The 26,301-nt window shown below is 47.3% G+C and overlaps 1 protein-coding gene across 1 annotated transcript in view; it reads left to right on the forward strand.

The window, feature by feature from the left end:
- LOC144143595 (cGMP-inhibited 3',5'-cyclic phosphodiesterase 3A-like) overlaps positions 1–15,350 on the forward strand; it is a 359,773-nt gene extending 344,423 nt beyond the window's left edge. Inside the window, exons 15-16 of the mRNA XM_077675414.1 lie at positions 1,068–1,453; positions 2,012–15,350. Coding sequence (XP_077531540.1) covers positions 1,068–1,453; positions 2,012–2,026 — 401 coding nt within the window. The 3' untranslated portion in view covers positions 2,027–15,350. The remainder of the gene's footprint in view (positions 1–1,067; positions 1,454–2,011) is intronic.
- Positions 15,351–26,301: the final 10,951 nt, after the last annotated feature.

Genomic DNA, 26,301 nt, shown 5'->3' on the forward strand with positions numbered 1-26,301 from the left:
GTTAACATTTATGACGATAAATAAGACTCTAAGATGTGCCTAAGTAATCATGCAACATCACAGGATTTACCATGGAGGGAGAGACTGTCTGTCATTGTCAGAAAATTTTAAATCGTACGACACGTATAGCCGCGATAGGAGGTCGCTTTTTTGAAAGCGCTTAGTTTGTGTTTGGCAGATGTTCCAAAATTAGGCATTGCAGACTGTTGTATTACCATGTAAATGGAACTGGCATGTAAAGCGAGAGATTACCCTATTTTTTAGACATTCCGTAGGGACATTGTTATACAGCAGCTACCCTTCTCAATGTTTCGGCCACTTGCATGTACATGTGATGTGGATGACAACAGTTTCGATTTTCGTGTTCATTGGGACATTTCACACGTAATCGGTATAGTAGGAGCCGTCTGCATATTGAAGACAGCAAAATCAAACAACGCATCTTGGCGTCCCTGAGCTTTGCGTGCTTTATATCACTGCGTGGTGTAGGCATCAACGTAGGGGTACGAGCTAGTTGGTACTGTACTGCGCTTAACGAAGTAACACCGCAGACATCTACATCGTGTAACCGCCTTTCGCCGCGGATAAGTTTCGCTGTACTCGGCAAACGAATAGAGCAAAGTAATTTTTGAAGTGCCTGAGAAGGATGCTCAGTCATACCCTCCATGTTTGGAAGCCCCGTTCGCGCAGTACAGTTTTCCTTATTTGTAGCTTCACCATTTTTCAGGTGAAAAGAGTAAACCATTCATTCACATACAGACAGCACTATTTCAGAAATTTTTGCCATGGCGACGTAATAGCGCTATTCACTCGCGTTGTCCCGATTTGGATAAATCTTCGGCTAAAACAGAAAGCCTGGCCAGCTTCCAGTAAATCCGTATTTTAGAACTGTGTTTTAGATCGAAAAACTGTGCTGAAGATTGACAGAAACATCGTCCGCCATGAACCTGGTCACGTGGTCTATAACAAGGGCACGGCGTAATTAAACACGAAAGTCCCTTGGCTGCCAATGGGAGTTCCGATTTGCATTGTCGCACGCTTTGCGCGGGGTGTTGCCACCGCCGCAGGTCGACCGTGGAAGAGGCCCAGTCAGCAGCTTCAGCCACGGAAGGTGAGCTGCCTCCAGACGAAGCACCTCCAGGACAACTACGAGCACTGGGTCAACATCCTCAAGGAGGAGAACAGGCTCAAGGAGCAGGGCGCCGCCTCGACGTCTCCGCGGGGGCCTTCGGCGGGGGAGCCCCCTCCTCCGCTCGAGGAGGACCGCGCCTCGGACGCCGAGGACGACGACGAGGACGACGAGGAGTCCGACGAGGACGAGCAGCACGGCGGGCAGGAGCCCGGCGCTGGCGGCGATGCTCCGTCGCCACACCAGGAAGAAATGGAGACCATCCAGGAAGTGGAGGAAGGAGGCGCGCTCGGAGGCCAAGGCTCAACCAAGACGTCGCCATGCGTGAGTGACCCGCTCTGGAAAAGCATGCTAATTTTTTTTGAGCGGCTCAGCCTTCCGATGCTGTAAGTGTTGTACTATTCTGTAGAGGCATAAGATCTTAGTGGAACTGTTGTAAAGGAGGGCAAAGGAGAGGGTTAACCTAATTGCAGGGAATTAGGCGATGACATAAACAGGCAAAACGGCAAGATTAATTAAAGTGGAATACTGAAGACAAGAAAAAGATAAGTAGGCCTATGTGGCGAAATTTCGGTGTGCTCTTCCTCAGGTATACTACTCGACCCTTTTGCAACCTTAAACACTACATTGAATGAAAAGGTGTGAAAGTGCACAGGCGTAAACAAGTAATATTCTAGACGAAGAAAACTTGGAATTCTTCCAGTAGTTAAAACTCCTGCGCGAGTTCACGGTGCAAGTAACCAAAATGAATGTTTGATGCTTGGAGCCACCCTACCGTATCGGTGTTTCTCGGGTGTGTACAGTTCTTTGTGCAAATGCTAGGCTGTGTGAACGCCCACCAGTCGGAGTCGCGAACAGACCCCTCTGTCCGCCCCTTTGCAGTCAGGAAGCTGCTAGCAGTGCTGCGAGGACGCAGGGCGGTGCGAAGACGCTTGCTGCCGTCGACGACGCTGTTGTTTCTGGTGCGTCACACCCACGTCCACTTCCGCCGTCGCCGCTGAGCGCAGAACCAGCGATGCCCGGTCGAGAACCACGGTCTAGCCGGGAGACGCCGCCCTCTGGGCTCACCCGAGGAGCAGGAGCAGGCGCGCCAGCTGATCCACCCGCCCTCCCCACCACACCCGCCAGCCACCGGAAGCGGAGGAGGGCCCAGCAGCGAGCCGCGAGAAACAACAGCCTCCGGCGACAATCATCATATCAGACACGCAGCTGGGAACGGAACGGGCCGCAGAACACAGATGACCTGCTTCGCAGCGAAGTGGGATGACACCAGCTGTCGCCTGCCTCACCGCGATCGCTTTAGCGATGCTCGCTGACGAGCTCATCCGTATGGGTAGGCGGAAGTTCTTTTTGAAACTTAGGTTGTCTTTGACGAGAAAATCGTTTCGATCAGCCGATTCCCTGGGATTGGGTAGAGGCAGTCACATTGACCGCAGTCTCTTGCCAGCTGATGCCAATGCCTTGACCATATGCACTATGTCTAAGGGCCGTATTCTGAGTCCCTCCTCTATTCTATTTCTGCCCTCCACTCGGCTGAGGGGAGGATTCCGGGATGCTAATGCATGGGGAAATCGATTTCAATGATCTCCTCCTCTGGAGGCTCGAGGGGTGGAAGTACTCTGAATACCAGGGTAAGCGTTCGTGGTAGGGGCTTCTTGCACACCGCTTCGAAAACGTATGGTCATGTCAAGGGCCCTAGAATTACATGGGTAGACATACTTGTTAGACCTGGCAATGCCCAATATGGTGTGTCGGGGAATCATTAGCACTTGTTGTGGGATTATGAGGTAGCTCAGGTGCTGGCTTTCAGCTCAGCTCAGGTGCTGAGCTCAGGTGCTCAGCTCAGGTGCTGAGCACCTGTGACTGCCAGCTCAGGTGCTGGCAGTCACAAATTTGCGCTAGCAAGCGAAATGGGAGTGACAGAAAAACTATTCTCAGAACCCCGCTTATGGTTTGACAGTTCTTCGTGAACTCCGGCACGCAGCAACAAGGTCCGGGAAGAACTTTATTCTACCCTATCTGGATATTCACCCGCCCCAATATTATATCAGGCACCTGGTACTTCGCGAAATAATTCGAAATTATTACCTCTGCCAGCGCTGGTGCCCCTTTCATCATAAACTAATACAAAGATAGTTAGTACACTTGGCTTTATTACTTGTTTTAAAATCTGGTGCGTTTCTGACCTTGGACTTTTGATTACAATATAAAAACGCGTAAAAGTGGCTAGCTTTGTACACACGGTACTGCTGGTCATACATCCAACTCAGTTGTATACGTGTCACGTAAGTAAGTTTACTTGAAGGCGCCGGGCTGAGCACAGAACCAGAATTCACTCAACCATGGAGGAAATGTACTCAATGAAGGGATAGATGTATTCTCTCTTGTGTACCAGTCGCTGAAGGACGCCGTACATTTATTAAACAAGAACCACAACCTATGGCAAGTATTGACTGCACCATGAGCACATCGTATAATTTTTTTTTAGATTTTGCGCCTCATTCGCTGGAAGTAGCATTGAATCAGATACTACAGGCTCGATTTTTCTTATTTGTTTGTTTAGTAAACATTCCTTTCTTTGATGCATTGTAAGTTATATGCCAAACGTCTAACCCGCTTTTCTTATTTTTTGTAATATTGCCATCTGAGACAGTGATCCCACACTGCAATCTTGCGAGCTTAGGAAGGTAATAACAACAACAAAATTACAAAAGCCTTAGCCTATTTTTATCCCTTTTTCTAAATTTCGAAATGTCGCAACTGCAAAACTCTCACGAGACGTAGGTAAGCTACCTCATACAAATTTCCGTTAAACACTAACAACAACAAAATTGGAATACCCTTAGCATATCCCTTTTTCTGAATTTCGAAATCTCGTAACTGCAAAACTCTCTCGATACATAGGTAAGCTACCTCATGCAAATTCCCGTTAAACACGGTTGAGCGACGGTGAGCAGGCGACAGCTGGTGCTGTCCTTGAACGTCAGAAGCCATCCTAGGACCAATGCCGCCTGGTGTCAAGTCCAGTGCTCTGAACTCGACAACTTCTTAGTCGCCGTACGCTATTATGTTCCTGTGGCTTATCCGTGTTTTTTGCCTCGGCCAAGGCTTTGGCAGGCACTTTCCTCATCGGGCAAAAGCATGAACATAACGGGGACAGATAACAGTGACCAGAGTGGAATTTTAGCGCTCGTCTAGTTAACGCATGCCTCCCATTTCCTTACTTTCCGAATTCGATAAAGAATAGGTGGGAACAGCGCGGTATACCACCTTTGGTCTGAATTTATTACGCCACGAACGTGGTGAAAACATGTGTTAACTGCAGCTGGACCTAAACTAAATCGGAGGAGCCTTAAGGTCCAGTTCAAAGCCTTTAAAGGGACAGACAACGGATATTTGTAAAGCGCATGTCGTCTAGGCCATACGATCATTTAGCTTTTTATGTAGTGGGGCAACTCCAAGGAATTTTTTGTCAAACAGGCGGGAATAATTGTAATGTGGCGCGTTACTTTCGGAAGTCTCAAAGGTGGCGCCATGTGGTGTCTGAACGTGACACTACTGCACGTGTCCAAACAACTCCGTCGGCTTCAAGTTGTGTGATCCTAAAAACTGCATAAAGAAACGGGAAAGACTGCACATTATTGCTGTTTTAGCCGGGGGTATGGTTTGAAATTCCTCTTTTCAACCCACGTGAAGTTAAAAGTATGTTGCCGCACGGCTCAGTGACACGGTTGCCAGCATTGCTTTTGGCAGGCCGCGTGTGGCTAGTAGATGTAAAAATGGCGATTTAAAAAGTTAAAGCATAAAGTTGAGCTAGTTGGTTATGTGACTGCATTTTACTAGCGAAAAATAGACGCGGACGAAGAAGAAGTACACAGGACACTCGCTAGTGTCCTGTGTATCCTGTGTAGTGTCCAGGACACTCGTCGCTACACTCTACATTCGACACTACACAGGACACGCGAGTGTCCTGTGCAGTGTCCAGGACACTCGCTAGTGTCCTGTACAGGACACTAGCGAGTGTCCTGTGTACTTCTTCTTCGTCCGCGTCTATTTTTCGCTAGTAAAATGCAGTCAGATTTAAAAAGTTCTAGGGTGCTATCAGCAAAACCGTTTCGGTTTAAAGTTATTTAAATGATGCCCTTTTATTTGGGATGGAGAAAACACACTTGACAAAAATCACTTGTCTGTCCTTTTAGGAGGTTAATAAAAAGTTTAACTGCAGTGGGACCCAAAATAACTGAAAAGAGCCTTCACCTGCAGTTCGTAGCCCTTAACGGGCGCACAAGGGATTCGTTGTATTTGCAATGAGAAAGTATTTAGAGCGTATTAGCATTACGGGACAATTTTTTTCAGTGGGGCTCACATACATCTGTTTCATTCATAGCCGGCACCGGGCCAAAAAAAATTATTCGTTCACTTTTCTTCGAAAAATCAGTAAAGATAGCACGGTCGGCACGGTGTGGGGCGTGAAGAAGATTAACAATAATTGTAATGCTGCCCGCTCCTTTTTATTTTGGTACTACCTCTCACTGTAAACGCAGCTACGTTTAATTCAGACGAGGCTTGTTTGAGGCCTGTATGAAGTACTTCCATCCCAGCTCTTCCGGACGTCTTTGAGGTTGCGTTTATGTGGGTCACGGCTGCATGGTGCGCTTTGATTCTCTGACCTGGCTTATGCGTTTCATCTTCTCTCAAAATTGAGCGTTGGTTATTCAGTTATCTCTCTTTAAAAAAACTTAACAGCAGCCAGTCACTTCAGCGTCAATCGAAACTCAGAGGGCATTTGTGTAACTTTACAACCGCTGCAAAGGAATCTACCTTCTCAGCCCCCGTTCTGGTCATGCATTTCCCATAGGGACCAGTGCATACTCCGTCTAGTCGTTTATGTCAACACCGCTCTTGTATAGCTGGTTTACCTCCTACTTTTCATTTGTTGACTAGTTGCCCTGTCTGTGTCAGTGCCCAGCGCCACGTGTCTACTTCAGAGGTTGCCGGTCCTAGTGCACGGTGGGGCTGTGTACTAGCAAAGGACAGTCAGGCTGCCCGATCATCCTGTCTTTGTTTATTCAGTCCTTCCTCCCGGTGCCTGCCGAATGTGAAGCGATTGTGAGGACTGGTGCTGTCACCGGCGTGGACGTGTGACTTGTCTTTTTTCTCGCTTCAACTCGCCTTGTACAGCCCACAGCCAGAACAGCGCCTGCTTACTAAACCAAAGAGGTCCCTGAACATTATAACAAGCATACATGTCGACAGCCAAGCCAAGACCAAACGCCACATTGTTCGGCATTCGAGTTGGGACTAATGCGCGTGAGTTGGGCCTTGTGTTTTGTTGTGTTGTAAGATAAATATGTATCAGCCATTCCGAAGCCGCAAGTCCAAGTGACGGTCGTCAGAAAGCTTCAGCTCTAAATTGCGCCCAAACACAGGTGTCGTGCTTGTGATTAGGGCCGGCAAATGCTTCATGCGGGCAAGTTGCTTAGACGAACTAAAAAGGGTAATTTGTGACAAACATCCAATAAAAAAGAGGCAAGCACGACAGACAAGGCGCCTTGTCTGTCGTGCTTGCTCCTCCTTTTTTTCTGTGTTTTTGCCGTCTTTACCCTTTCAAGTTTGATTACAGCCACTTGTTCCAATGACAGTATGCTCAACACGGAAACTGCGTTTCGAGGAGTAATTGCTGTAGATCCTGCAAGTAAAGGCTAGACAAGAGCACCCAAGTACTACAGCAGTGTAGTGCCCATTTCGGATCAATTTTGATTTACGCTCCATGCTACTAAGCGCGTGCAGAGGACTCTGCAGTTTCAGCAACCACTCACTGTGCATGCCGGTGCAGTGAAGTCAATGTTAGGGCGGAAAATCCAATGATCCCTGCTTTCGTACCTTTGATAAAGTAATGACTCGTCAGTGGTATAATTGGAAAACCACATTTTCAATCTTCGTTACTGTAATAAAGCCACGCAAAACGTTCACCCTAAGGAAAGAAATCGTGCTATTTGTGTGTTCCGGTTTATATTTTCGTGTTTGCGTTTCATTTGTCCCTGACTATACGAGTGTGAAGCACACTGCGTACCTAGTATTTAGTTTTTAGTGAACCAGTATTTAGTTTTCATTATTACGTTGTGTGTTCACACGTGGCCTCTAAAGGACTTCTATTTTACGATTCAGGCATAAACTGGAAGTCATTTCCACTATTTTTAAATACAATATACTGAACACAAGAATTCATCTGTGGGCCATAAGGAAGACAGTTTTGATTCGAATGGTACAAAACTGTAGGCAGGCACAATAAGCATTTCATTGGGCATTATGAAATTTCATCATGTACGTATTATAAAGAAACTTTTTTCGACGACCGTCAATTGTACTTCTGCGCAAACTTCTGTTTTAGAGATGCCGATTGTTGCATACGCTGCTGATCGACCCAGTGTTTTTTGTTTGTTTCACCGTACGCCCAACGGGCTGCGGAGAGATCATAGTAATCACGTTGATTGCCAACTTAGAAGTTCTACTCCGGATCATGGTCTGGAGACTTGCTGCAGGCAGTATGCAAGGCATCCTTCGTGAACCATTTCTACGAACAATAATACTCACGGCCAAAAGCCGCGCTTCGTTCGAGTGGACCGTGACGACGTTTGTGCATAGGAGTGTAGCATGAAACCTGTAAACACAGTGCTTTTGTTATATCTGTTTTAGTTTGAAACTCACTCTATTCGTTTTGTACCTGTAATATATCTTTCAGCAACTCGCAGTTGCAAGACCGCTGTCCTTTTTATTCGCATTGTCAAAATTTCCCTGTATTTCCTGGCACAACTGTGGTAGCTCTTCACTGTTGCAGCTCCTTAACGTTACGCCGCAAGTCAAACATACTTTCATTCAAGTGTTTGGCGAGAATTATCCTGTGACTGCAAAAGAATTGAAACAAACAAACTGCTTTAGACCCACGAGTGTGCGCCCATTACCATTCTTGTGTAGCGTCGGTATGAGCTCTCCTGACACAATTTGTGATCGTTTTGCTCGCAGACTGTGTCAGTTCTTCGCACCTGATAGCTTTCAATGCCCGCGTGAACTTTCGTACTGGTCGTTTGCGCCTAGTGTGCCCGCCTGGCTTTAAAAAGTTATTTAATGAGAACTTGTGTTTGGGCATGTACAAAGTGTTTTGTTTTCATCTTGTTGTTGATAGCAAGCCATTAGCTAGAATGTGGTATAGCTAAACTCTGAAGTATAGATTCTTGCATTGAAAAATTACCTTTTTGTTATAAATTCGGAATGAAGGCATGTCACTACCACCCCTTTAATAAATTAACGCTGAGTTTCTGTTGACTGCCAGATCAGTTCGACTGTACTTCTGCAACTTCGACTGAGAAGGTTCAATTCAAACAGGACAATGATTCTTACGAGACCTTTTTGTTTTGTTCGTTTTTTGTGTGTGTTCATATGCACATCTTCGTTTTTCGGGTCCCCATGCATCGCCATCCAGAAAGCCTTCATTCAGATCATTCATGTGTTAAGTTTATTTCCTGTAAAAGGCTTTTATGAAATTGTTATAATAATTCCGCCATGAAGTTTTGTTATCTTCACACTGTTGTGTCGACATTCATATTGTTGGGAACACTTAGACGGGGCTCTTAAATGGCCGCAATGATGAGTGCTGGTTGTGCTTGTTTTAAAGTGTTTGTTATCGCTTCCTGTCAGCTGGTACTACAGTGCACGAACAAACATGTTGTAAAGACGTCAACTTGCAGAAGTGCTTTCGTTTTCTTGCTTCTCTTTTTTGCCTTTTGTATATATGGGAGCACAATGACTTCTACATTTCGTTATCTTGAAACAGTTAGGGCACAGTGTTTATCCGCAAGTTCCACTGCTTATATGTGTTCCGCCAAACACGCTCCGTTTGATCTCCAAAGAACTCGATTCGGACAACGTTGGTCCCTCTTAAACAGGATATGTCAGCTTTAGTTGAAATAGGTGACCCTGACAGATTCAGTCAGTCTGAGGTACATCAACCCAGGACCGATTTTTAGGCATTTGTTCTTGCTTGTTTGGTGGTGCCGTATTGAAGGAACATTTTCTTTGTATGCACACGACACGAAGAATTTTCCGTATTTGAAAACAGCGTTTTTTATCTTATATTTGCAAAAAATTAGCAACTGAAAGCTTCGTCGTTCAGGTCAGATTCTATCTGTAATGTCATCTCGATTCTGCTGTGTAATATCCGCTCTGGTGTTCTCCGAACCCTCTCATGGATGACAGCAAGTCGGGAAATTGCGAATAGCAGACGATTTTTGATGCCATTCTGACTGAGCATATCTCAGACTGGTCACCCACGGATAATATTTCGCACAGTACAAACACCCTACTTCTTGTCTATTTACGTTTTTGAAGAGTACAAAGAAATGCGTAGAACTTGTGGACGTAGTAATGAGGTTCCGTCATGTAGAAAGAGTGGCCGGGCCAGATACCAATAATGCTTTCACTTGTATGATTTTCGTAAGGAATGGGAACCTGCTTTTAAGGTTTACTATCCTGATCAAAGGAAAAAATACGTACGCCCAACGTTTCTTAAAGCGCGAACGTGCGTCTTGTGCCGTTGCTGTTTGAATGAGCAAAAAGGTCGAAAGTCTTGAATCAAACAAGACAGTCGTTAATTCGTCATTAGCACATATACACTCCCGGTTTTATTTCATGAATGACATTAGTGCAGTCAAATTCTGCGCTCTAGTCTCCCGCTTTATTTAGAGTTGCTCGTGGTAATTAAAGATTTGCCGCGAGAGTAAGAACGCGACAAAGAATCATAGAGTCGAAAGGTCAGTAGTCTAAACATCGGATACAAAGCTCAACGATTATGAAATTGTTTCATGTCAACCATATTGTCACATTTGTACAATAATCAAAATTCCTACGCGGATTACCGACCAAAATGCTTGAGCAATGACTCCTAGCTGTTGACATTAAGAAAGTTTACAGTGTGGGTCGTGTCATACTTCGGCAAGGAGTGGTTGCTACTGGCGTGGTCTCTCTAACGCGAGCAGGCGAAATGGAATCGCGCCAATTTACTGCGGTTTCGAAGTTATCGGAAGCATAAATAATTGTGCGTTCATATGGTTATGAGGCACTTCTACTTGCGAATGCGTACACATTCCAAATTTGGTGGATTTTACTCTACCTTGTTGCCGCCTCTTTAGCCCGCACTTTTTGCGAATGCGCAGTAGAGAGAGCTATCAAAATAATCAAGTAACATTACAGTTTCTTAGTAAGAAGAAAGAAGACTTACACGGTGAAGACAAAACCAATCACCGCACAAGGCCACGATTGCAGTTCATGGGATAAATTTCCTTGTCTTCTGTTGCGTTGTGTGGTCTTGAGCTGCCCACTTCTCTTGCTTTTTTTCCTGCTGTATCCTGCAACAACTGAGACTGCATTTGCTGAGCAGCTTTGACACGCCTTAAGGCAGGGTACCTTAAAGGGTACCATTTCCTAAGAAGTTACCGAAATGATTTGTGAGGCCGGCCTAGCTTTTTGTTGCAAAAGACAAAGCATGTGTTCGCGTGTGCTTACTAAGTACCCACATAACTCCTCAACCTTTTTTCCAACTGCTCGCTACCCGTTATACGGCATCTTGGCCCTAGCAATCTAATTTTTATACATAAAGGATTAATCATTACTTAAAGTTGTGATAACAGAGCAATGAGATTCAAGATAATGAACCTTCAGCCGCACGAGTTGGCGTTTTCTAGCGACTGTTTCTTTGGCCATAGTCTACTTCAGAGCGTGTCTTTGGCATATACAGGGTCCTACCGTCTTCACTTTCCCTCCAACCAAAGCCGCCATTTTTAACGATATGGTTCGAGTGCGAGGTGTTCTGGCACCCGGTGCGCATACGCAAAGCATACAAATGCAAATCTGCTTCTTTCCAGAAGAATGAGCAGTCGGCAGGACTTTGGCGTGGTAAGGCGGACGATACCGTGTACAGTTTTTTTCTGACGTCAAATTTAGTGACAGCCCAAGCAGTAGTTCGCCATAGTAAAGGAGAGGCAGTCAGTCTCGTGTACATTCACAACTCCGCGAATCAACTGTTCTTACCCTGTATCAACCATGTGGCGCACTTCGCATCGTTCTGGACCAAGAGACTGTTCAAGAGCTTGACAACGGCTCCTTTAAGTCCGCTGCTCGCCATCAATCCTTGCAGACTCGCCTTGCGCCGGTGAATCAACGCGCTGAGTTTCGATTGACCTTCTACCGGATTTTATCGAAATCAGTAGACATCCTGTAGCGAGAAAGTTGATGCATCAATACCAATTTTTTGAGGGCATGCGCGAACGGCGCATAGCGAAGATATTTTCTATGAATGCGTGAAGAGCGTGACTTCCATGGAGACACCTTTGCGGAAAACGAAGCCTTCGGGAGAGGCGTTGTTAGGCATAAAGGTTTAGGATGGTTCCGACGTCACTTCCATGTTTAATATTAGCAGGCACGTAGGACGCAGGGGCCGCTCACACAGCGTCTTCGATTACTGCGTTCTCATGTCCAAGGCGGCAGCTAGGCCTTGCCTCGGGGGGTAATGAGAGCACTGCAGCATTGTATCGAGTCACCTTGTTGCCAACTTAGGTCACGGACGACGCAAGGGGTTCGAGGCCATTGTGGACGCATGTAGACCGGATACCAATCCCTAGTTAAAGTAACGCGTCTGTGATGTGTCGAGAGATGTTGCGGTCAATGAGACACTTTGATTGAACTTGAACTGTATTCACCTAGTCGTGTCGATTTTACATGCGCTTGAATCGAGGATACTGACGCGCAGTTGTAAACCTTTCACATCGTGTACAGCACCGGGGTAGAATATTGGGTTTTTTTCTTGTGCTCCGCACTTAGCCACAAATTGTGCACGTTTAGGGCAGGCGTTTTTTAATACACGGAGCTTACCATTCCGGGTACACTTCTGTCCATTTCATGAGCGTATGTTATGCTGTTCTTGTAAATAAAAATAGGCTGAGTTGAAGATTTTATTAATTTTGTGACCACCGTTTTTTTTTGTTTGTTTAGAACGTGGGGCGGCATCAGAGGTTCGTGTTTGTAAAACACAACTGGAGTTTAGCCCGGGAGCAAATTGTGCACCAAAGCTTTAAAGTAGAAACCAGGCTAAGCAGGGCCGCATTGTTACCTTTCCCGCAATGACCAAACTGTAATTAAAAGCTTCCTCGTCATTTTCAAAATAGACGCACTGGACAATTTATTACCCGAAGCTACAATTTCTTCGTATTTCAAGTGTAAGTCAAATGTTACGTTCTTGTGGCCGTAAATGTACCGATTCTTTTTAACGTAGATCCACTGGCTACAATAGAAAGAATTTAATAGTGAAAGTCCTCGTGAGCCTTTGAACAAACTACCGGGAGTCAGTTTCACAAAGAAAATATGCGAGATTGAACAGTATGCAGTTAGGGAATTATGCACAGGCTGAAATGTTGTGTAGTTTATTTTGTGAACGCGGCTCCTGTTTCCGTGCGCTGAAAGGGCGCAACCCTAAGTAGCGACTGTGCGAGCGACAAATTTCTAATACGGCAAGCCATTGAACTGTACAGCATGTAATCAATTCAATTTATTCTGCACATACCGCGTCACAGCTCAAGATTTTAATGATCCTGAAGAAAAAAGCTTATCAAATTTCAGCTTATGGTTACCATTCCCTCAAGAAACTAAGCCTTGGTTTGATTTGCGCGGTCTTTCAATGGCACCAAACACGGAACTTAACCTCATTTCGTGCTAACTATAGCTTATTAAGTAAATGTATCAGGAAATGGTGGTGTTGTTTAGAAGCATCTGCGAAAAATCTATTTTACATCGCATCTTGATGAATTAGACATCTTCTACACACCTCCCTTCAGAGTCCGGCAATCAACAATCTGTGTCATAATAATTCGGCGGATTAGGGGAAATCCCCAAGGTGGAGTAAGATTCCGCGAAGGAAAAAATTGTCATCCACCTGAAATGTATCCGTACGGCTGCAAAAGAACGCTCAACAATTTTGTGAGGAAATTGAAACTGCCACGTTCCTGAAAAGGCCGTTGAGCTTTCTCTGTAGCCGTACGGATGCATTTCAGGTGGACGTAAATTTTTCCCTTCGCAGAAATTCTCTCTCGCGTATCTCCGGCGTTTGCAAAACTCCTCCCCATGACAGGACGATCCATTAAGAATGCTAAAGTATCGGCATCTACCAAAAAAAACTGTGGACGGTGTGGCAGAAGTATGGTTAAATTCACATTGGGAAGCAAGCACCGCTGGATACAACAAATTCGGAACGTTACATCCAGGGCTTTGAACTTTTCAATGCGAGCAGGGATGGGCATTCTTTTATTGCTTCCTAAATTTGCTGAAGGATGCAGTGTTAGAAGTTGTCGATGACTTCGGTCCGTAACGGCGAAAAGCAGTTATGGAACCTTCTGGCACTTAAAAGCTTTCCGCAAACAACAATCCGTTGTTACAGAGACTTGTAAAAAAAACAGATTGATGTCCTCACATTGTATGGGGTATTTCTGATACTTGTTCATGTGCCTAACGAGTCCGTGCTGAGGCGTGGCAGCTTCCCTACTGTTTTTAAGCTGCCTGAAGGTGTTTTTGTCTGCGCCCTTTTATTTTCACTCTTGAAAAGAGAAAGAGGAAGATGCACAGAAAAAAAATCTGGAACAGTGTCTCAAAACACGCAGGCCACCGCCAAGAGGTTGATATTTGAATTCAGCGATGACACACCATACCGTTTTTTTTTATTGCGAAGGCATAAATATCTTGTTCTGGATACGTACATGTTTCCAGCAAAGCCTCCTTGTTTGGAAGACATTTTGAGGTGACACTTCAGTTCTTCGAGCTTTATTAAACTCCCCAAGCGTGCAAAACGAATAGCAATTTCTCATAGTCTCGTGTCGGCAAATTTGGTTGATTTAAATTAGCACGTGTTGTGTTGCAGGACTACTTTCCTTATTGCCCTCTATGCGAGCATGAATATAAGCCCATTTACTCACTTTTGCGTAATGAAAACCCGTTATCGATATTACGCGCATATGGACAGTCATTTGTAGCACTCAGATTCACACGCTTCCTTCCAATAGGTGAACTGTTCCTGAACATTTCGAACCAACCTTAAAGGGAACATAATGCAGACAAAATTTCTTCATCATTTCCATCGCGCGTGCTAATAAGGCCCCGAGTACCAAACAGTGTGAAGACTTGAATGGCAGCTTTATGCTCAAGATTTCGCCAGCCGGTTCTTTCTTGTGTGTCTGTGTAACTTGTTTACAGAGGTAGCCTAAATTCCCACGCACTCTTGCAAAGCATTGTCTGCTCGGATAGCGCTCAGAAAGACACTGTCGCCTAAGCGTGGCGCAAGCGCGATTTTGTGCTGTTTTTCAATCTCGTTAGTTTTTTTTTTGTTGTTGTTGTTTCAAGGACAACCCTAGAACATCTGCAGTTTGATCGCGCGCACGCGAGACACAGTGTATATTGTTACTCTGGCTCCTAGCTCCCTCTAGCCTCCGCTTGCAAGAGGCCTTCTCCGGATCGTGCACGACCTGGAAACATTTGTGAAAGCTCCCTCGCAGCTGAATATTTTTCGCTCGGGAGAACTCCTTTCTTCGACCCGGCAGATCCGCGACTGCGCGGGAACTCGTGCTCTGAACGTGTACAGCTTCATAATAACGAGTCGTTTCTGTTTTCGTCTTTCGCCTTCATGACACAGTCACGTGTTCAACAATGTCGCAGTCGTTTTCTGCTTCCACGATTTCACGGCGAGGTTGACAGACTCCTGCCGTCTCTGCAATGCGCCTTCATTTGTGAGCGTCGGGCCCTGAACAGTTTGCAGGAAGAGCGGAAGCAAAAGAATTTTTCGCTGAGGGGACGCAGAGCACGTTACGCTAGGTGGCGCAGAGCACGGACTGTTGTTGAGCGCGCTGACTGCCCCGCAGTGCAGGTGTTGTGAGTTGAGGGTGAGTGTGAGTGTGAACTTTTCGGTGCCTGACTGGCAGGACCTCGAAACCAAAAAGGAGCAGCAGGAGGAGAAGATGAGAACATTTGTCGCACCCTGCACGATCTGTGGGTCTATAGCGTTGTGTTTTGTTTCCAGAGTATTTCTGTTCGTTAACCTCTTGAATTGCCGAAGACGTTGAGGTGACATGTAAATAAAATGTTAAAGAGTAAGTTGACGCTGGTACAGAATAAAAAGAGCTAAACCCTTGATGCTGTCGTGTTTGTCTCGGTCCTTCGTCCATTTCTGCGAAAAATTAGGCTGGTCAGAACTTGTCCTCCTTGGAAAATAAGGCAGAACTTCGGAAAAGATTTGATCATAAATGCTGATACTTGTTTAACTACTTTTTTTTAGGTTTACACTGGAGTTTTAGACAAAGGAAGTTGCATAGTAAGCAAGCAACGACAAATTAAATTGCATCCTCATTGTTGAAAATACAGTGTTTCTTTTCACAGCGTTACTATACAGTGCAGCAGATTCACCCACCAAAAGCTTATTATGTGTAAGGACCAGCCGCACATATTAGCCATTTCTACCTGATAGCCGCCCACGCTAAAACTTTTATACTGCCGTAAAGTGTCAATGAAGGTAAAACACAAGTTATGTTCTACAAAAAAATTTATCGCGAACTTCAAAAAATAGTCTGTATATTAAAGAAAACAAGTTAAGCAGTGGGCACTCCCCAGCCACTTTCTGGCGAGGTCTCCATGACGTAACATAATCTTGTTTGTACGATCACCGGCCGCCGACCAATGACGCCACCAAGAAACATGACTGTGAAATTGTACCTGGCTGCCGACGCGGAGGTTCTTGCTACGGATAATCGTGTCCTACGGTGGGGGCTCATGGTGGCCAGTTCTCCAACTGACACTTGGTGACGCAGCTAGGGTCAGCGCGGAAAGCCTGATCTCAATTTGTCGGGAAACGAGGAAAGACGAAGTTAGTACGCCAGCCTGGGAAACGCTCCTTGCTTAGTAACGGCTAGTACTCCCGGACTGATCTTCCTCCTGGCCCTTGAGGCTGGACTGGCTCCTTGGCTTAGACCCACGGCATTCCTGAGGACTTCTGTCCTTTACGTGTGGAAGAGGAGTTGGAGAAAGGAGGGCGTAACGCTTGTCATGCAGGCTGACGGGCGATCTGGGTTCTTTATACAAGTTCGCAAACAAACTACCGGTACCCGGAGACGTAAAAACCAGTAGTCGGAAGTACCTGAGTTTAGTGAAAAACTTCCTCGATGAATCGTCAGTAGCACTGATCAAGGCCTGCTAGTACAAACACGGGCCTTGTATCCAAGTGTTCAGGAGGAGCTAGTTCTGCCACCCCCGTTAGGTTTTCGCTGTCTCCGATGGTCGGAGGTCACAGCAAGCAGACCCTATTGGCCGCGAAGGCCGCCACTGGATATGCCGGTGCTGTGATCGTTTTGACGTCACTTGTACGATCCCCGTTCCTACCTTGCTGCGTAGTTGGCTCGCAGCGCCTGACACTTCGTTTAGGACGCGCCTTCTAAGCGTATTTTCGTGTTACGTTTCGGCGTTTGAAATTAAATTATCAGTGCGTGAAGCGTAGTTTGACCTCGTGGGGACATTATAACCGTGTAAACCGTGGTAGGCTGTCCGCAAACGACTTGAGCGTGGTGGTGCATGCGGTGTAAGCGTAAGCTTCCGCTCGTTTCCCCGATCAATGTGGGCTTCGACGATCGCCGAGCTAAATTTCTAGATTTCGCCTGTCGTTCGCAAGAAATGGATGAAGCAGGAAATCATGAACTCTTTACTGCTCGCAGAAACGTTCCGCACATACGTCCACCGTGCCTGACCGCCGGCGGCTCGAACCGATGCAGGTCGCAGCCGCAACTTCTTGTTGCCGCTTTTTAAAATCACACTGATCACGGAAAAGGAGTTCCACATTCGCGAAAGTGGTGTTAGTGTGGTGAAAAAATTGTGGTAGGAGTTGTCATCAGCTGTGATTTTTCAACGCGATGCTCAAATATTTGCCGCGATCTACGCCGACCGGCCGCGGACGTCGGTCTCGGCACCGCCTGTCCGTTCCCGCACGGTGCGGCGAGCGGCCGAAGGGTGGAGATACCTGCGGCAAATATGTTGATACTCGATCGCTTAAATTACAGTCGCCGCGGATACAAACTTCCACATAAGGGACAGAGTGTGACAGAGAGGTGAAAAGTTGCGTTAGGGACTGTCATTCGCGACTGTAACAATAGCGGCAATGAAATATCTGCCGCGACGCTAAGCCTGAAGTTCCCAACATCGGACTCCGCGCATCCGAAACCGGCGAGCTAGCTGTTGGAGAAGACCCTCTTCTAAAACTCACCGCGCACGAGCGGGCTGCTTTAGATTCCCCTAACTCCTTGGGGGCCCCCAACGCTTGGTTTCCCTATTCTAAAACTCCCCATTACCCCACGACATGTTTTGCCTCGTACACAGCCACGCCTCCTGTGAGCAGTCGTGAGTTCTCGAACTTAATGTTAGAGTAAGGCGCCGCCTCATTTTGGACAGACAAAATCCCGTGTTGCAATTCTAAATTTCCACGGCGAGGCCTCAATTAAAAATAAACATAGACACGTCTAAACCCGCTCGAAGGCGTTGAAAACTAGCGTTAATACCATTCATACATTGCGGACAAGTTGTCGCGAGAAGTAAACATATCAGCAATACAGAATTTAATACTAGTGATCGTTGATCAAATCAGGGAATTTATATTGCTACGGTGCAAAGGGTTTAAACAGCCGTAAATAGGAACAAGAGCGTTGAAGGAGGCGGCCACCGATCCTGCGGTCAGTACGAGTGCGGTTCGTCGTCCACCTCCTCTTCTGCTCCACCCCTTGACGCATACCCCGCTTGGGGATTGGCCGCGACTAGTTTAGCGCTGTACAGTTTCGAGCGTGACAATATAAAAAAACACTGGAGGGGAAATAGGCACTGCTTAAGCCAAAGTGCAGGTCGTACTAGCACTTTTAAGCATGTGTGGCGATACAATCGGCTCACCGTTCTCACGTACATTCATTTACCAGGTAATGCGTGCAGTACCCGTGTTGAGATCACAACTGAGCGGCAAGTTTCCGTCGCTCTTGCTAGGTATATTTTCTTTGCACACACAGTCTCGTACATGGCACGTCGCAAGTATTTCATAATATATTAACAGCGTACTTTTCTCGGCAAGAATTGCATCGTCCTTGGCATTAGCTGGCGGCGTACCGGCTCGGGGGGAAACGCGGGTGCGGTTCCGGTGAGCGGTGCTCCGAAACCGGCGGCACGGAGCATCTCAGTAGGGACGAATGTCGATAGTCGCTATCCGTCACACGAGCCTAGCTGAGTTTGTAGATATAGCGCGTCGTTTGCAAGGTATGAATAACGCTACGGCGCGCCGGAAGCTGATCACGGAGGCCATGACAAAACACGTTTGGCCGTTCGCTGCAGCCAGCCCTAGCCACCGCGCTAACAATCGTTGCAAGTACCAGCCCTAAATAAGTCACCGCAGACGTCACGAAACACGCGATTTAGCGGAAGAATTAAGATTTTGCCTTTATCCGTTCATTTCTCAGACAATGAAGCATCGTCGTCTGCCAGACAAACGCTGGGCGCACTGTAAAACACCAAGTCTTCCGAATAAAAAAAAAACTTGTATTTTGTCTTGATGGCCCCTCTGACGTGCGCTGATATCTCAGCGCACGGCCCGTTCTCTCTTTTCGCTCTCATCTGAAAAGCAACCACCGTGGACGGGGTCGAACCCGCGTCCTTTGGCTCTATTTCTCTAGAAGCTCAATTCTTCCCGACTTGGAAGTACTCCCATAAAATTCCTCGTAACGGCACTATATAGCCGCTATCAGCTGATTTCTCAACTTGTAAAAGAGGTATTGGTGGGGACCAGAGGTACAGAACCTGTGAAATGTGCGTCGGCGATGGCGATGAGGAGGTAACCGCATCTGTACGCGTCACTTATGGGAGCCTTGTGGGAGATACTAAGGCCCCAAGTAAAGTGTCCACATCACCCGCCGCGCTGGCTCAGTGCCTAAGGCGTTGCGCTGCTGAGCACGAGGTCGCGGGTTCGATTCCTGGCCGCGGCGGCCGCTTTTCTGATGGAGGCGTAAAGCAAAAACGCCCGTGTGTATGAGATTTCAGCGCACGGTAAAGACCCCCAGGTGGTCAAAATTAATCCGGAGCCCTCCACTACGGCGCGCCTCATCGCCTGCGTAACGTCGGCGCGTTAAACCCTACAATCAATCAAAGTGTCCACATCAACGCGTACCTGGGGGATTAGACATTTACAGTTTCGCTGTGCAAGCCGCGAGCTCCTTTCAGATGGCTTCCGGCTTTGCCATACAATAATTTCGGGCTTACCAACCTTTCGCAAAAATAAGGCTCGGACCTCGCCTCCTTGAAGACTTACGCGCGGGTAACGAAGTTTATATGGTTCGAGCATTTCATGCCTACGCAAGTGACCTATCTCCTAAATCCGCGACTGCCGTGTTTTGCTGCGTACGAGTCGCTTTTTTAATAGTTGGTGCACAGTAGAAGGAGGGAGCAATGCGGGTAAAATGGCGGTTCAACGCTAGACCTAACGTCACTCTGTGACATCAACGTCGCCAACCGGTACCCGAAGCTCGAAATGCCATGAGCATGAAGTCACTTGGCATGTTGCAAGGCTCAGCATAAAGGGCACCTGCGGTATGGCCTAAGCGTGGGACGTTAGGCCTAACGAGACGCTCCGAGGTCTCAATGTGCTCGCTAGGCCCTTTTATAGAAAATTAACCTTTGAGTGTGAGGACCGAAGGCAGTCCCGACCGTACAGTGGTCTGTCCCAGGCGTTATCCGGCGTTCGTTTGCTGTATATACTGTATTAGAGCGCAGCACTTAAGAGCCCGCTCCGGCGATTTCGCGTCGGCGTGGGCCTCGTCATAACCGAGCGAACGATGGGAACACCGAAGATCGACGAAATAGAGCGAGCAGGAAAGTGGCTCAGGCGAGAAGAATGGCGAAAGTGTGAGGGGGAGGGTGGTATCCGGATGCCGCGCGAGATATACTTGACTGCGGAGACGCAGGATAACGTCAGAGTAGCGTGCGTCGTAGTGCGTTCGCTGATGTTGACATCACTTCTTGAAACGCAGCAGTTATGCGCGGTCACCATGAAGACTGCAGTTCGCGCTGCGCTCAAATTTCGCATTATTAAGGAGTACCGCAATCGTCAGCCAATGTTTTATTGAGCTGATCAGAAACTTTTGGATACGCGCGTATACTATACACGCAGTGAGTCCGAGAATTATAATAGTAGGGCCCTAGTGGTCGCACCGTTTTCCTAGCGCCCTCCTCCAAAATCGGGGGTCCTGCGCCTTCTTTCAGCCCACTGAATGAAATAAAACTTCGGCCATTTTCGCAGTCGAGATGCGAAGACTGAAAAAATAGCGGAGCTGGTGGTCTTCAATGGCTTTAACTTGGCTTTTCTTAGGTCTGCCCTTTTCTTAAGAGAACACTCTTAAAAAAAGTTCGGGGCATTCACTAATGGAACACTAACAAGTTACTTGTCCCAGCATGCACTAGGTACTTAGTACCTGGAGGTAGTAAATTTAGTACTAGTCAGAGTTACTAACTAAAGCAGGCAGTAAGTACCACTACCTCCCCTAGTAAAGTCCCAGCGATAACAGTCTCCTGAGCTTCATGCATTTACTAACTGGCCATGCATAACCTAGTCACAAGCACGGCCTTAATCAAGTGCATACTACTTCCTACACTCAGTTAATTTCCTAACCATGCAGTTGTTAGTGGCAGAGCCTACGTACAAAATCGCGGGGTAGTAAGGTTCGTAGGGACTTGGTAAATACGGCCTTTACTACCTTTTTACGACCTTTTTTATTAAGAGTGAAAGATGGTTAAAAACCTAAGCTTTCTTCGTGCAAACTAGGCAAACTGCGTGCGTGCAAACTGGGTTAAAGACTACCCTCCTAAAGTGGAAACGGCAAAAGACCAAAGCCAAGGCCTACTTCAACTTGACTTGCCCAAGGCCAATGCCTGCGCCACGAACCCAAATGAAATTCTGTGCGCCCCGATTGCGCTGTCGGATAGACGCCGTTTTCATGACGTGAGGGACCCAGGATCGATTCCGTCCCCAGGAAACGTTTTGCTTGTTTTTTTTTTTTTTTTTTTTTTTTTTTCTGGTGGCAATACTCACATTTTACCCCCGGATTCCTTCATTTCATCCCTCCGCTGGAGCGGAGCAGGCCTTCATCTTGTAGTGGACGTGGGTAGGCTGATGATGGTTATAATGATGGTGATGATGATTTTCTGGTGGCGCTCACTCCCAACAAACGCTCGTGGGGTACTTCCCGTCTCGCCACTTTTCCTCAAACTTCGTGGCCTGACATTTTCTCTCATCCATTTCTCCGAGTGGAATTTCCTGCTAACAATCCGCGCTGATAGAAAAAACCCAACAGCTCCGTTAAAAGGTCCCACGAAAGGGAAACAAGCTCTTTCCTCTCAAAGCACAGCCTGTGTACTACTCGCATGCCACCACGCAGTATATGTATGGCAGTGCGCACGCTTGCAAAATACAAAGATTCCGTGCTTCGAGACAACCTTGAACTGAAAGAACACTATCATCCCACTGCTACATGATGCGAAGCGATAACTCCCGGCAAAATGCGAAAAGCAATCGTCACAGCAATGGGCAAACATCCCACAACCGTATGCCCGATCCGCGCGTGGGAACGTTTTTACGTTCGCATTCGATCTCAGTGCCTGTGCCGCGGAACGACAGCGTAACAGGATGAGCCGTCAACGTCAGACGAGTCAGATTCGGCTCGGAACTCCCTGGGAGACTTGTCGTTTTGCATGTGATCTAGCTTCCGCCTTGCCGCGGTGGCGGCGGCGGTTGTATTTCCAGGATGCGAGGCTCGGAACTCGACGCCTTGTTTTTAAACGCGCCGAGCGAATCGATGGCTAGCCAGGTATCACTCGACATTTAGTACAGCAGACTAGTATGGTGCTTCCGTGATGTAGCTGTTATCACTCGGCCAGCCAGAAACAATGTGTGCTACCAGAGCCTGCAGACCATTCCCGTCATGCATTACGTTGAAGCACGAGGAGGGGAGCCCGCGTCGTATAGGAGGTTCGATTGTCAGGGTTGACCGCCTGTCGTCATCCTTTGAGCTCCTTCCCACGGTTTATTTTCTCCGTGGTCGTAAGTTTTAAAGACGATAGCCTTTCTTGGGCTACGCTAACGCAGAAATTTTGGTCTGTCTATCTGTCTGTCTGTCTGTCTGTCTGTCTGTCTGTCTGTGACTCGATTCAGCCACCCGGCCAAAGTGAAACGAAGTCTGTGCAATAGTCTTATATCATCATCATCATCAGCAGCAGCAGCAGCAGCAGCCTACCTACGTCTAGAATTCTAGTTCACTCTATTACGCCCACTGCAGGGCAAAGGCATCTCCCATTAAACTCCAATTATACCGGTCATGTGCTGACTGCGACCAATTTATCCCCGCAAACTTCTTGATCTCATCTGCCCATCTAACTTTCTGCCGCCCCCCGCAACGCTTGCCTTCTCTAGGGATCCACTCTGTTATCCTTAATGACCAACGATTATCTTGCCTCCACATTACATGCCCTGCCCACGTCCGTTTCTTCTTCTTAATTTCTACTAATAATAGTCTTATATACTCACAGCCGAATCTAAACGTCTAAATCCGGGTTATTTGTTCATGCTTGTCAACATTGTTGAACAAGAACAAGACATTACGCAGATATAAGGAAGAAAATCAAAACATGAGTGACATTTGCAGTGTTCCTGTACAAAAAAAATCATAGGTGCTTGATTTTTGTGAAATAAAATACTACATCCACTGCAGAAAAAAAAAATGGCCGCGTATCTGCTCCTTTCGTTGCAAATGCCGTCAAAAGACGATAGTCTTTATCGGCTTTTGCGACGTCAATGCCTCCTTTCGCTTTCCCGCTCACCTCTCATGTTGTTCTTGTTGCGTCGCGTTCCTCCCAAGGTAAAGATGCCAAAGGTTTTCTTAAATCATTTTAAATTTCCCGCGTTCCACTGCTCCAAACCGGGTGTCTCGATGCGAACGCTGCCGTACGGCGAAGACGCGCGTTAATCGAGGCGCCCTACTTCAACGTTTATAGAACCGCGTTTCCTTACTCCACGTGCGTTGCAAGCAGAACGTGGAATCTATCTAGTGGAACCTTGCGTAACTGTTGCCGGTTGATTTCTTAATGGCGCCAGAAGCTATAGTAGCGCGGGCGACAGCAGGCGACGGTGGAGTGAATTCTTTTTCTGCAGTTGATGAAGTATTTAATTTCGCAAAAGTCAAGCATGTTTGATTTTTTTATAAAGGAACATTGCAAATATCACTTCTGTATTGGTTTGTTGTCTCATATTTGCGTAATGTCTTGTTCTTCTTCGACAATGTTGACAAGTATGAACATTACACCGGACATGCTAGGGTAGATTTAGCTGTGACTATATAAGACTATTGCGAAGGCATTGTTTTGCTTTTGCCGGGAGGCTGAATCGAGTCACAGACAGACAGACGGACAGACAGACATACAGACAGACCAAAATTTATTGGTTTAAGTAGCCAAAGAAAGACTAGTTTAGCGATGCGTGGTGGCCGCCGGTTTAAGACAGGCGGCGACGGTTGCAGCTCTTGTGACCAGGAGTGTTTTCATGTCCAGGTCCGAGCTGGCCAGCACACGCTCCCACTGCTCATCACTATTTACATGCTGGAATGGATCTTGGGGGCATGCCCACATGGTGTGGACAAGGGTGGCGGAAGCGCCACAGAGGAGGCAATTAGGTGAGGGATATTGAGCGGGGTACATGCGATGGGTACTGCCCTTCAAGAGATGGTATATTCGTTTGCAAAAGTCGCCAGAGGCGTTCCTGAGAGTTGGTGAGTCCTGGATAAGCGGGGGTTAATGGCGGCGGGCGAGGCGGTAATGCATGACTATGTCGTGATAGGTGATATCCCTCGCGGATCGGGCACCATGGTGGGGGGTGAGGCTATAGTCCCGGCACGGATAGTAAGCCCTCGTGCCACATTGTGGGCCGCCTCGTTCCCCCCCAGACCAGTGTGCGCCGGGGTCCAAATCAGTTCGACCGGGGAGGTCGGGGGATATTTGAAGAGGATTTCGGATGCCATGAGGGAAATTGACCCACGGGAGAAATTTTGAACGGCCGTTTTCGAATCTGTGATTATAATTGTTGGAGTAGGCCGGGTGGTTAACGCAAGTGCTATTGCAGCCTCCTCCGCCGCCGCTGGGGAGGTGGTACGCACGGTGAGAGAGGTAGCAGGGGGGCTATCCGGGCTGTTGATGGCGGCGAGAGCATAGCCATCGTGATGGCGGTATTCTGCCGCGTCGACATACCTGATGTCTGGTCGGATGGGCAATTTTTCTTCGCCAGTGCTCGCGCTCGCTCCTCCCTATGAGCCCTGTGGTATTTTACCTTGGGAGGAGCGCGAAGGAAGAGGAACAGCATGAGAGGGGAGCGGGAAAGCGAAGGGATTGATTTACATGGCAAATGTCGACAAAAGACGATAGTCTTTTGTCGACAGTTGCAACGAAAGGAGCAGATACGTGGCCAATTTGTAAATGCCGCCTAATCTGCGTAGTTCATGAGGCGATGCGGCTTGCCGTCTCTTGCGCCTGGTGCACACCGCTTTAAACCGTTGTCTGCAGTCTATTTCCCACAGTGTACAAGTGTGAAATTCAGCTTGGTATTTTTGAACCACGTATCGCAGGTTTCTTTTTGCGCAAGCCTGACGACCGAACCGGGTTTTTTTCGTGGTTTTGCAGAAAGTCGCCGTATGGCCGCAACCTCTGCTACCGCCAGCTTGCACAGTTCAAATTTCGCTGCAGGTTTAATTACGTTAGATAGCACGCCGTCTTTTAAAGCGAAGCTATTGTGCTCTTCCCGCGGTTCCACGAGGGCAAGGGTTTGTGAGGGGGGGAGTAGGGGGGCGGAAATGGGGAGGGTAGTGTGCTGCTGCTGCTGCTGCATTTTGGCCAGGTACGCGTCCCGAGATAACGCACACCGTATCGCATCTCGGCCGCCGTCAACGGGCAATCTTTCACAGTTTGTGCGTTGCGGTCTTGCCTAGCATCACTAAATAAGCTACTAAATAAAACTACTAGCCTGAGCACTACACTCTTGCATAGCACTACTAAATAAAATACTAAACAAAACAAAGCTTTATTTAGTGACGCTAGTCTTGCCCAATGCACCCCTGTATTTTATCCTACAGCAGATATAACTGGCCACCTCGCATCGCTCCCGCGCTGCCGGGAAAGGGAGTAGAGAGGTGGGATTGCACACAGAAGTTGGACCAGATAAGGCTGGACTCCCGGTACCACTGCCGCGAGGCCAGCCGGGGAGCGACTCGCTGCAAGGCGGTGGCAAACCGCCGGGGGTTTTGCCGCCAGGGGGTTTGCCCTGCATCGCTGTATTGTGCAGAACTGCACGCCCCATTTCGAACACAAGTCGTCGATAGCAATCACTGCTTGTTGTAGTTCCGCGTAATCACTGGGTGATGATATTTGCAAATAAATCGAACACTGCCCAGCCGAAAAACGCAACTGAAAATACGACAGGATGATCCTGTAATGGAACGGGACATTCCGGCCGTCGTTTGTACAACAGAAATATTTGTTGTCCGACAAACATTTTGTAGTTTTACGACAGATATTTCTGTCGCACAACAGACTATCCTGTAGTCCCAACAGATTCCTCTTCTAAGACAGAGTTTCCTGGTGTACAACAGAAACTGCTGTTGTGTTTTTCGACTGGGTAATTTGCAAACAAGCGTGGAGACACATTTTCAGGAGTCACAACTGCTGAATCATTACATAAATGAGAAAATATTGTGCCTGTGTCGGCTGGCCCTAGCTGAACTGGTTTATGGCTAAATTCCCAACTGGGGCCCGCCAGCTGTTGGTCCCAGCTAAGAATTTAGCGCTTGTCCCAGCTATAGCATTAGTCACTCGGTGGCTTACAGCCATATTGCCAACGGAAGGTGCCTCCAGCTATACTCAGGTACAAGTTAAGAACGGCAATGGAAGTTAGGGCTGTGTCTCATCACCGTAGCCTGATGTCAATCCGAACGGCTCAAATAGAGTGTTACTGGGAATATGTTGATCATAGCACGAGC

Source organism: Haemaphysalis longicornis, unplaced genomic scaffold (assembly GCF_048455015.1).
Source record: "Haemaphysalis longicornis isolate Haplotype H1 unplaced genomic scaffold, Haemaphysalis longicornis Haplotype H1 scaffold_6, whole genome shotgun sequence".
NCBI classification, from domain to species: domain Eukaryota; kingdom Metazoa; phylum Arthropoda; class Arachnida; order Ixodida; family Ixodidae; genus Haemaphysalis; species Haemaphysalis longicornis.